The 12,863-nt window shown below is 44.0% G+C and overlaps 1 protein-coding gene across 1 annotated transcript; it reads right to left on the reverse strand.

Annotated features, from left to right (window-relative positions):
• Positions 1-6,320: 6,320 nt before the first annotated feature.
• LOC121575936 (G-protein coupled receptor 61-like) lies at positions 6,321-11,110 on the reverse strand. Its single transcript, XM_041889228.1, is given in 3 exon segments — positions 6,321-8,441; positions 8,444-8,631; positions 10,755-11,110. Coding segments are annotated over 2 exon segments (1,440 nt in total). The 5' UTR covers positions 8,483-8,631; positions 10,755-11,110; the 3' UTR covers positions 6,321-7,040.
• Between the last annotated feature and the right edge of the window lie 1,753 nt (positions 11,111-12,863).

A 12,863-nucleotide genomic window follows, 5' to 3' on the forward strand; every position in this document is an offset into this window, starting at 1 on the left:
ATGATTGCCAGCCTGATGGGAAATGAAGTCCATATCTATCAGTAATTGATTACAGTGATTCTCAACCAGGGGGTCTAGGAGAACGTAGAGAGTTTTTAGGGGTCCCTAAAAAAAAGCATAAAAATAACACATTGAAAAGTACAGTAGCACCCATCCCCTCTGTAGTATTTACATTTAAGTCATTTAGCAGACGCTCTTATCCAGAGCGACTTACAGTTAGTGAGTGCATACATTTTCATACTGGCCCCCCGTGGGAAACGAACCCACAACCCTGGCGTTGCAAGCGCCATGCTCTACCAACTGAGCTACACGGGGCCCCAGTTTCTATAGTAAACTGTAGTATATTATACTACGCACTGTGGTATCCCTCGATCATGTGTAGGACTTACTATAGAATATTGTAGTATACTGTAGAATACTATAAAAGTGTAGTGTTTTTGCAGACTGTAGGGTTTTTGTGGATATTACTGTAGTACTTACTACAGTGTTTTTTGTGTGGATAATACTGTAATATTTACTATAGTATTCTACAGTATACTACAATATTCTATAGTAAGTCCTACACATGATCGAGGGATACCACAGTGCGTAGTATAATATACTACAGTTTACCATAGAAACTGGGGCCCAGTGTAGCTCAGTTGGTAGAGCATGGCGCTTGCAACGCCAGGGTTGTGGGTTCGTTTCCCACGGGGGGGCAGTATGAAAATGTATGCACTCACTAACTGTAAGTCGCTCTGGATAAGAGCGTCTGCTAAATGACTAAAAATGTAAAAATAAATAAAAATCTATAGTAAACTGTAGCATTTTCTTATGTGGGTAGCTGGACTGGTTTACTATTTTACCAACATCCATTATGCTTACTACTGTGCATACAGTGCAAACAAGTAATGACAATTGTAACAAACAAAACCTGAATGTGCTTTCATGTAGAATTCTAGCCATTGGTGGTTGTGAACATATCAGGACTTGTGAAGGATTCCAACAGGAGAAGCTCCTCCCACCACCCACTACTGAGAAATGTCAGTGGTTATATGTTGCCATGGGAATGGCAGAGCCTGGAGAAGCTGGGGGTGGGTTGACTGAGGCCCTTTGCTGAGGATGAGGTGTGAGGCGAGGCCTTTTGATTTTCAACATGAATGTACCATGCGCACACAGCAGCAAGACAGTGGTAAAAAACTACAGAGCATCTCATGCATAGTATTACGCTTCTTGAACAGAGTCAGATTTATCTGTTGAAGTTCACTCTACTCTTTATTTGATGTGTTCACTGTAGAGTTAATTGCAACTAAAGAATAATATATTATTTCCTACACTGTAAATTGTGTTACTGCTGATTATTTCAACAGTATCTATTTGTCCTAAGCTGGTAAACCCTGTCCTCCACACTGTCTATCCATCACTCAAAATACAGTGGGGAAAAAAAGTATTTAGTCAGCCACCAATTGTGCAAGTTCTCCCACTTAAAAAGATGAGAGAGGCCTGTAATTTTCATCATAGGTACACGTCAACTATGACAGACAAAATGAGGAAAAAAAATCCAGAAAATCACATTGTAGGAAGTTTCTCAATACTTTGTTATATACCCTTTGTTGGCAATGACACAGGTCAAACGTTTTCTGTAAGTCTTCACAAGGTTTTCACACACTGTTGCTGGTATTTTGGCCCATTCCTCCATGCAGATCTCCTCTAGAGCAGTGATGTTTTGGGGCTGTCGCTGGGCAACACGGACTTTCAACTCCCTCCAAAGATTTTCTATGGGGTTGAGATCTGGAGACTGGCTAGGCCACTCCAGGACCTTGAAATGGTTCTTACGAAGCCACTCCTTCATTGCCCGGGCGGTGTGTTTGGGATCATTGTCATGCTGAAAGACCCAGCCACGTTTCATCTTCAATGCCCTTGCTGATGGAAGGAGGTTTTCACTCAAAATCTCACGATACATGGCCCCATTCATTCTTTCCTTTACACGGATCAGTCGTCCTCATCCATTTGCAGAAAAACAGCCCCAAAGCATGATGTTTCCACCCCCATGCTTCACAGTAGGTATGGTGTCCTTTGGATGCAACTCAGCGTTCTTTGTCCTCCACACATGACGAGTTCAGTTTTTACCAAAAAGTTCTATTTTGGTTTCATCTGACCATATGGCATTCTCCCAATCCTCTTCTGGATCATCCAAATGCACTCTAGCAAACTTCAGACGGGCCTGGACATGTACTGGCTTAAGCAGGGGGACACGTCTGGCACTGCAGGATTTGAGTCCCTGGCAGCGTAGTGTGTTACTGATGGTAGGCTTTGTTACTTTGGTCCCAGCTCTCTGCAGGTCATTCACTAGGTCCCCCTGTGTGGTTCTGGGATTTTTGCTCAACGTTCTTGTGATCGTTTTGACCCCACGGGGTGAGATCTTGCGTGGAGCCCCAGATCGAGGGAGATTATCAGTGGTCTTGTATGTCTTCCATTTCCTAATAATTGCTCCCACAGTTGATTTCTTCAAACCAAGCTGCTTACCTATTGCAGAATCAGTCTTCCCAGCCTGGTGCAGGTCTACAATTTTGTTTCTGGTGTCCTTTGACAGCTCTTTGGTCTTGGCCATAGTGGAGTTTGGAGTGTGACTGTTTGAGGTTGTGGACAGGTGTCTTTTATACTGATAACAAGTTCAAACAGGTGCCATTAATACAGGTAACGAGTCGAGGACAGAGGAGCCTCTTAAGGAAGAAGTTACAGGTCTGTGAGAGCCAGAAATCTTGCTTGTTTGTAGGTGACCAAATACTTATTTTCCACCATAATTTGCAAATAAATTAATAAAAAATCCTACAATGTGATTTTCTGGATTTTTTTTCCAAAATTTTTCTGTCATAGTTGACGTGTACCTATGATGAAAATTACAGGCCTCTCTCATCTTTTTAAGTGGGAGAACTTGCACAATTGGTGGCTGACTAAATACTTTTTCCCCCACTGTATAATGATGACTGTTTTTCTGTTTTCTTTTACCTGAAGGTCAGATTACTGACTTCGGCTTTGAAGTTGATATGTTGCCCCGAGGTTAGAGTATTTGAAATGCATCTCTCCCCCTCTTTCAATGGTATATCAATGCAATGAGGGGCACCAACCATATATAGTGAAATACAGTATAGAAAAAGAAGAGCGAGTGAGTGAAACAGAGAGATCCATGTATCCCTCCACCCAGCAGCTTGTTAAGAACTAAATTCCTGGGCCCACCTTAAGTCTGAACTCAGCCCCTTAGTGACCTCTCTGAGGTTAAGAGTCACCATAAAGTAAATCCTGGTACTCCAGGTGACCCCCAAATGACAGAGATGGCTAATATACAATTCACACTGACCCAAGTGGTCTCGACAACAACCTTGATGAATGTTTAGACCAGTGCCCAGGGACTTTGAGAATGAACAGAGATAGGATGGTATTTAACAAGCTTCCTGGTCTTGGAGGGGCAGATTGTTGCGAGCTCTTCTGAGTATCACACCACTCTCACTTGTGCACAGGTCTATTAAATCCTCTAAAATTACAGTCGTCTTCACCTTGTCTTTCATCCAGCATTTCTTCCCACAAATCTACGATTCCTAGTAAGCGAATGGAAATAGAGATGAGGTTAACAGCAGACCTGCACACAAGCAAACATAACGTACAAAATATAAAGATGGCATACATTTATTTGTTAAAACAATCTATAAACGAGTCAGAAGCCAGAAAGGAAATAAGTTTAATTCTATACTTTTCACAGGGCTGATGATACCTCAAATTGTCCAGTACTGTTCTGGACAGCTCAAACGACTCTAAATTCCCTCACAATGTGACACCAGAGAGAGCAGACATAAAGCAGGAGTCACATCAAGCCTCTCAGACAAAGCCATATCAGGACAGCTTTTGACAGTCTGTCCTTGTCCAGCTGTAGAAGGAAAGCAACCCAGGGAGCATAGAGTAAAAAATATGTGGCATGACTTACACAATATATATTCTATCTGTACATTGTGTGCTGACCTTCAAATGAAATATGTATTGTATCTGAGGTAGAGAACCCTGAGGAGCAGGACTGTTAAATATAATCAGGTTTATGATATTCTCCAACCTGCTGCTCCACAGCTAATCAACACACACTGAAAAGACAGTTACTGTATACCATTTGAATACACCATTGTCTTTTGTTAATTAATCACAAAATATACAGTAATCAATAATACCTAATAATAATAAATAATTAGCAATAATAAAATGCTTAAGTTGAACTCACTATTAGGTTTTTTATCAAACATAAAACACAGCTACATTTGTAGAACGACAACTGTCAAACTCGAATTGTATAGAAATGTAACGTAGTACATCAATTAACAAAAATACTCCTGCCTTAACTGAACATCTGCCAATGTATTGAACACCTTCCCATGTCAATTTGAGGGGTACTGTACTATCTAAACGGTAGATAGATAAATAAATGTACTTTTCTGACAGGCCAGAAGTAGTTTAGGAGGAGTAAAGAAAATATTGCCTACATCCTAACTGTGGTCACAACAAACCTGGCCTGCTGATGGGAAAACACAGATGATGTGTTAAGGAAAAGCACCAGAGAGAGGGGGTATCTGCCCAGAGGTTTACCTATCAACAACAGATGGCTGACCCATGGTACTTCTTACTTCAGTCTGGCATACCCTACCTGCCTCATCATCAGAACCAGGGCACAATTACAGTACTGTAGCTGTCATCATCTCTAAAAGGCACAACTTATCTTTATGATAGAGACATAGTGACCACTCACTCACTGCCTACTCTACATCCGTGTCATGATATTTTACAGAGGTAAAGGGATCAGGAAAACGTAATCTTTTCAAACATGACTTCCTGCACTCCAGCATTGGTTTCTTTGTTCTGCAGCTTACGTAAATAAGCTCAGTCATAAATCGGTTCCTCAAAAGGTAGTTGATCTACCAGTATTAAATATTAGATAGGTGTTTGGGACAATGATACATTATTTGTGGATGTCTTCTGAAAGTCATAAGACCTGATATAGTTTAAGGTATGCTAATAGAAGGAAAGTCAGCTAACAGCCTCTTTGCTCAAGGGCTTGTTTGGTTTGAAATCCAAAAGGAAATTCTCAGAAGAGATAATGGTGACACTTTATTTGGATAGTCTGGATAGTCCATCTGTAGATGTTCTACAGATGGTCATACTATCAACAAACTATCTGTTGATAAGCAACTGCTTGCTAAGGATACAGTTAGGGTTAGGTGTAGAATAAGGGTTAGGGTAAGGGTTAAGTTTAGGGTTAGGATAAGGGCTAGGGTTAGGGTTAATGTTACTGATAGGCTGTATATAGTCTGTAGAGCAGGGATCATCAACTAGATTTAGCCGCGGGCTGATTTTTTTCTGGAGCGGATGGTCGAGGGGTCGGAACATAATTACAAATAATTTGTAGACTGCAAATTGACCGCAAGAAGCCCAAACAGATATAATGTTTGACTAAAACATAATAATTTCAAACCTTACATTTGTATACAATCACGTCTCTCTGTTATGTGTGGGAATACTTGGGAACAGATTTCTTAAATTAAAATCTGAGCTGATTTCCTGGTGTTTTTACAGTCTTTTATACTGAACAAAAATATAACGCAACATGCAACAATTTCATTGATTTTACTGAGTTATAGTTCATATGAGAAAATCAGTCAATTGAAATAAATTCATTAGGTCCTAATCTATGGATTTCACGACTGGGAATACAGATATGCATCTGTTGGTCACAGATACCTTAAAGAAAATGGGCCTCACAATGGGCCTCAGGATCTCGTCACGGTATTTTTGTGCATTCAAATTGTTCGTTGTCCGTAGCTTATGCCTGCCCATACCATAACCCCATCGCCACCATGGGGCACTCTGTTCACAACCTTGACATCAGCAAACTGCCCGCCCACACAACGCCATACATGGGGTCTGCGGTTGTGAGGCCGGTTGGACGTACTGCCAAATTCTCTAAAATGACTTTGGAGGCGGCTTATTGTAGAGAAATTAACATTAAATTCTCTGGCAACAGCTCTGGTGGACATTCCTGTTGCACACTCCTCAAAACTTGATACATCTGTGGCATTGTGTTGTGTAACAAAACTGCACATTTTAGGGTGGCCTTTTATTGTCCCCAGCACAAGGTGCACCTGTGTAATGATCGTGCTGTTTAATCAGATTCTTGATATGCCACACCTGTCAGGTGGATGGATTATCTTGGCAAAGGAGAAATGCTCACTAACAGGGATGTAAACAAATTTGTGCACAACAATTGAGAGAAATAAGCTTTTTGTGCTTATGGAACATTTCTGGGATCTTTTATTTCAGCTCATGAAACATGGGACCAACACTTTACATGTTGCGTTTATATTTTTGTTCAGTGTATGTCGAACAATGAAAATTCCACACCAATTATTTTTTATTTGAAAACTTGGGGTGCCAAATAACACCACTTGGCCTGCGGTCCGCCAGTTGGGGAACCCTGCTGTAGAGCATCTACAGATGGACTATCCAAATAAAGTGTTACCGAGATAATATCTGTATTAATAACATACTGGCCCTATCAATACATTGTGAAGTAAAAAAACTAAAAAAGGTATGTCAAGAATTACATCTCTAAAACTCATTCTAACAAACACCAATATTGGCATCACTGGCAATATTAACCTGTCAGATTGTCTGCAGTTACAGTTGTGCCATTTGTCTTTCTCCCAAAGATGCCACGACCCTATCCCAGCAAATGATTCCAATGGGAACATTACTCAAAGAAGATCAATTTCATAGCATTGTAGCCTTTACAGAATGGAAAGTGAAGCTGCAAAAAGCGATTCAGGACAATATGGACTCCTCAAAAATCTCAGTCAATTTCCCATTGCACAGCTTTTGAGTTTTAAGAATAATATAATCAAAAATAAAAGATCAAAACATTGTATTGTAATACTTTGTGACGTAAACCAGGGTGTGGTTATGTTACTTTGGTAATTGTTATCCTAGTAACTTTTTATGTTGGTTTTTACATCAAATAAATACACAACCTAACTGTCTGATATGATATGGTTGTTTTTAATCTGGTGATGCTCAAGGAATTCTGAGGTCTCCTCTGCAATCTGTCCTGGGATGCGGAAGTCGATAGGTATGGGCTGAGGGGGCTGGGCCAGGGGCCGGCAGGCCTCTCCCTTAGGGCTGGAGGTGCTGTGGGAGTCCTGGGGATCCAGGTTGCAGCCAGTGCCCTGGAGGAACTGCAGGAAATTCTCCTCTATGGATCCCTCACGGCTGGGCAGTCGGTCCTCCTCTCCCGTCACCCGGCGGAACAGGCAAGGCACATGCTTTCCCAGCTCCTCGCGAATCTGCCGGTTCAGACAGCCATAGAAGAAGGGGTTGGAGGTGAAGCAGAAGTAGCCGATCCAGGTGACCACCTCCTCCAGGGGAGCCAGCGTGGCTGGAGGGCTAGAGGCCAGAGCTGAGTACAGGTGGAAGGAGAAGTAGGGCAACCAGCAGCACAGGAACTGTCCTCCCACTGCTGCTAACACTGCTGCCGCCTTGCCCCCTCCGAAGGCACGGTGAGGGGTGTCGCGCCCCACCCCTGTCCCCGTGCCCGTCCCTGAGCTGGTCACCATGGTGGAGTGGCTGCTGAGCGACTCGGAGCGCCGGTGGCGGGGCGTGTCCATCCAGGTGGGCAGAGGCCCATGATGCATGGCTGCAACCCGCGCCACCTTGAACATGCTGCAGTACACCACCAGGATGACCAGCAGCGGGCACAGAAAGTACACCAACGTGAACAGGACCATGAAGGCCATGCGGTTCGACCCGCCCCCCGTCCAGTGCAAGGAGCATCGCCTGTGACTCTGAGCAGGGGGTGAGGGGACACCCCCACCCCCTCCCCCAACTCCAGCACCCTCCAGAAAAGGAGTCCTTCCGCCCTGTAAGGCCCAGGCCAGCAGCGGCAGGGCGGACATGGCCAGGGCTTTGACCCATATCCCCACCAGGACTGAGGCCACCAGGCCTAGGGTCATCTTCACCTCATAGCGCATGGGGTGGATGATGTAGTAGTAGCGCTCCACGTTGATAGCCGAGATGGAGAGAATGGCGGCGGTGACCAGGCACACACTGAGGAAGAGGTAGCTCCGGCACAGGGCCTCGCCAAAGAAGGACCGGCCTGAGAGCATGCCCAGGGGCATCAGCACCAGGGCCGCCAGCAGGTCCACCAGGCACAGGTGGAAGACAAAGGCAAACTTACGGAGCTGTGGGGCCTTGGCGATGACAGCCATTACGGCCCCATTGCCCACCACGGCCAGCAGGTCCATGAGCAGCATGGCGAGCAGCGCTAGTGACTGGGACAGAGCCCCACCCTCAGGTGACTCAGAGGCAGAGGTGTTGGGCATGGGCTGTGAGAAGGGGAGGGAGGAGTTCCACAACGGCTCCATCGGATGGCGGGACAAGGCAGGCAAGGGGTGTCAGTCACAGGCCCATCACCCATCCTTCACAGCCAGGGGGCGGGGCCAGGAACCAGAGGCCCAGTCTGGGAGGAGGTCAGATAGCAGCAGCTCTGTAAACGGGGCCTGTGAGCCTGGGTCATCCTGGGAATACTCAACCTCCCTTAACCTCCTCAGCAATGCAGGCCTTTTCCTAGGAACAGAGAGAAGTAGGATGAAGGACATTAGCTACTGCAATTCACAATGGCTGACATAGGACAATAGAACAATGTAACTGTTTTTACAAGGAGGGCTCTCTTAGGGCCCTGTTTTTCTGCCGAAGGACGTGGTTTTATGAGATAATCCTAACACAAACTCTGTCAGAGCTCTCTGGCAACCAGTATCATTTTAAGATTAATTCATTAGGGTGACAGTTTGTAAAATCCTTATCAACTCAAATCTGTGGAAAGCTAATCCAAAGCCAATACATTAATCCAAAACCAGTGTTTGAAGGGACTAATTCCTGATTCATTCCTGATGAAAGGAGAGGACATTTTGCAATGTGTTTTCAACATGTTGAAGACAATCTCTGTGTAGTGTGTAAATTGAACCACTATGCAACATTTTGAGATTGAAAAAGAGAGTAAACCACACCCCTGGCTTCATGGCTCCTGTTTAGTGTCAAGCCACAATGTCCCTGAAGTGTTTTATAAACACTATTTTCCCAAAATAAACCTCCCAGTGGGAGTCTCAATCTATTTACACAGCAACATATGATGGTGCATTAGAGTCTTCCATTGTCAGAGAAATGTGCAGTATTTTGATTGACAATGAGGGGATTTGATTAATGCCCCAGGCCTGCCCCGGTTGAACCGGGTTAGCGTTGATTGCATTCATTTTGGAACCGGGCTGCCTCCCGGGCTTGAGCCAGGTGTCCCGTGTGGGCCGACGGCAAAGTCGTAGGCCTAGGTTAAGGCCTACGACTTAACACTTTGACTGTTGAGTGACAGACTCAATTTAAGCACACCTGTCAACATTAGCCACACCCACAGCCCTCAGCTGTGAAACCTGCTACTAAAACCTGACCTCTCTATTATTTGTTATTCAAAGTTGGCTAAGAGCTAGAAACAGGGTGACCATGTCTATCGCCGACATCTTGTTTTGCTAAACTGTGTATGCGACCAATACACTTTGATTTTATTTATTAATTTGATATTCTTGTTATTCTGGTTGTCTTCTAGGTCTGTGGTTACTTTGAGTTGTAGCCTAATAATTGTGATTGTATCCATTTAGCACAGTCGTACTACCAGGCACAGTATCTCATGTGTCTCTGTTTTTCAGCTGTCCCAATATGCACTGTATGCACTTGCAGAGTACACAGCACTGGAAAAAGGTGTCTTTAGAATGACACTCTATCCTATGTATTCCTGCCCTTTTCCCTTCTTCCTCCTCCTCTTTATCCTCTCCCTTCCCATCCTCCTCATCCCCCACTCCAATACAATGATAGTTGCTTTTCTTCCATACTCTGGGGCTCTCTTTTCTCAACAATATCACATACAGTTTAGGCCTATGTTCTATAGGTCTGCTCTTGATATGTGCTATAGGTCTGGTCTTGATATGTGCTATAGGTCTGGTCTTGATATGTGCTATAGGTCTGCTCTTGATATGTGCTATAGGTCTGGTCTTGATATGTGCTATAGATCTGGTCTTGATATGTGCTATAGATCTGGTCTTGATATGTGCTATAGATCTGGTCTTGATATGTGCTATAGGTCTGGTCTTGATATGTGCTATAGATCTGGTCTTGATATGTGCTATAGGTCTGGTCTTGGTATGTGCTATAGATCTGGTCTTGATATGTGCTATAGGTCTGGTCTTGATATGTGCTATAGATCTGGTCTTGATATGTGCTATAGGTCTGGTCTTGATATGTGCTATAGATCTGGTCTTGATATGTGCTATAGGTCTGGTCTTGATATGTGCTATAGGTCTGGTCTTGATATGTGCTATAGGTCTGCCCCCCCCACACACACACACACACATACACACATAACCACACGCAACAAATCTGTTACATTCACAGTCTAAAGGGCCAACCTATGCCCAACATCACATTACAACAACACCATGTTACAGTAACAAGACTTGATCACATCATATATTCTACATTCAAGGAGGATTAGAGGAGGAAGAGAGAACTACAAATAGAGAGAGAGAGAGAGAGAGAGAGAGAGAGAGAGAGAGAGAGAGAGAGAGAGAGAGAGAGAGAGAGAGAGAGAGAGAGAGAGAGAGAGAGAGAGAGAGAGAGAGAGAGAGAGAGAGAGACCCACTGTGTACCTGGATCAGGGCAGGTTTTGTGATGCTGTAGCCTGCTGTCTGTCCTGCTCTTTAAGGATATAAAGCTGGTTGGTTAGCTCCCAGTGCTGGGATGCATGATAGACATCAGACAGCAGCATGCGTTGTGTATGGTGCTGACTGCTGCTGAGGCACTCCCCTTCTTTATCAGCGTGCTCCTCTTCCTCTCCTCTGCCTTTGCCTCGTCTTTAGGTTATATTCCGGATGACTGTAGCTGTGTTGACAGTGATAGATTTAAGGGAATGAGAGAGAGAAAAATAGAAAAGGAGCAAATGTTGCCTCCCTCCGCTTGCTAATGTAAACCGCTCACTCACACACACATAAACTCACTCTCTCCCTCTCTCTTGCACGCTCACACACAGTGACTGCAGAGATGGAGAGGGAGGCAGAGGCATAGGACCAGAGTCACTCTCTCTGCTGGGTCTTAGTGCCCCTGAAGTCTTGGCTGTCGTTTTTATTTTGCATACAGAGGGTTAAAGGTTAAATTAATGGAGCTAAACAGAGAAAAACAGCATGGCTGATTTAAGTGTTGGGTTTTTGTTTTGTTTCTCGGGACAAAATAAAAATATGTTTTTTCATAAACGCTCCATTACACAAAGAGCCCAGAGTCTTTGACCTTTTGACCTCCAAGTGACCTTTTGTTGTGTCACCTCTCTCTCGGTTTATCGATCCCATTCAAACACACCTCTATGGCACAAACCCCCACGCCCCATAGACATTTACTCAACCTGTCTTGTGAAGAAATGTTTCAATAATTACAGACGGAAAAGGAATCAGTGTGAAGGTCACCATAAAGTGGAACCTGGTACCATCTGGTTTGGCCTTAGTGGGACTATGATTTGTTTTTCAACAGGACAATGACCCAACACACCTCCAGGCTGTGTAAGGGCTATTTGAAGGACAGTGATGGAGTGCTGCATCAGATGACCTGGCCTCCACAATCCCCCGACCTCAACCAAATTGAGATGGTTTGGGATGAGTCGGACCTCAGAGTGAAGGAAAAGCAGCCAACAAGTGTTCAGCATATGTGGGAACTCTTTCAAGACTGTTGGAAAAGCATTCCAGGGGAAGCTGGTTGAGAGAATTACATTTACATTTTACATTTTAGTCATTTAGCAGACGCTCTTATCCAGAGTGCATACATTATTTTTTATTTTTTTATTTTTCATACTGGCCCCCCATGGGAATCGAACCCACAACCCTGGCGTTACAAACGCCATGCTCTACCAACTGAGCTACATCCCTGCCGGCCATTCCCTCCCCTACCCTGGACGACGCTGGGCCAATTGTGCGCCGCCCCATGGGTCTCCCGGTCGCGGCCGGCTACGACAGAGCCTGGATTCGAACCAGGATCTCTAGTGGCACAGCTAGCACTGCGATGCAGTGCCTTAGACCAAGAGTGTGCAAAGCTGTCATCAAGGCAAAGGGTGGCTAGTATTTTGATTTGTTTAACACTTTTTTGGTTACTACATGATTCCATATGTGTTATTTCATAGTTTTGATGAAGTTACAATGTAGAAAATAGTTTTTTTTAAATTAAGAAAAACCATTGAATGAGTAGGTGTTCTAAAACTTTTGACCGGTAGTGTACATTTTTTTTGTTAAACTAATCAATAAACAAGTCAGAAGCCAGAAAGGAAATAAATAAGTTACATTTTGTACTCTTGCAAAAACCATCTACGTTTTTGTTGTTGTTGCATCTACCAATAAAAATCTATGCTTCCTCTCACATGATGGTTTCAACTGAGACAAAGAGGCATTAATTAGCTCAGGTCCTCAGTTAAGGCATCAGCACCCATTCCATCCAGACCATCATACTGGGATAACACAGCAGCATTAGTCTCCAGTTGCCACGGTTATCTTCACTGAAATGAGGAAGACAGTGGCTGATGGACGTTTTCATATACAGTCCCTCTCATTGCACTGCCAGATCATCTCCACTCCACTGTCTATGGGAGACAATTAAATGGAGACCCTGCCAGGCAATGCTTCTCAATGCTATGAGTCTACAGCTGCTGCTGGGTTCTAAGTGCTTTTCATTTGAGTTTAAAGGATGCAGATGGTCATTCACGAACATTAGCATTTTATGTA

This window comes from Coregonus clupeaformis, chromosome 10, assembly GCF_020615455.1.
Source record: "Coregonus clupeaformis isolate EN_2021a chromosome 10, ASM2061545v1, whole genome shotgun sequence".
NCBI classification, from domain to species: domain Eukaryota; kingdom Metazoa; phylum Chordata; class Actinopteri; order Salmoniformes; family Salmonidae; genus Coregonus; species Coregonus clupeaformis.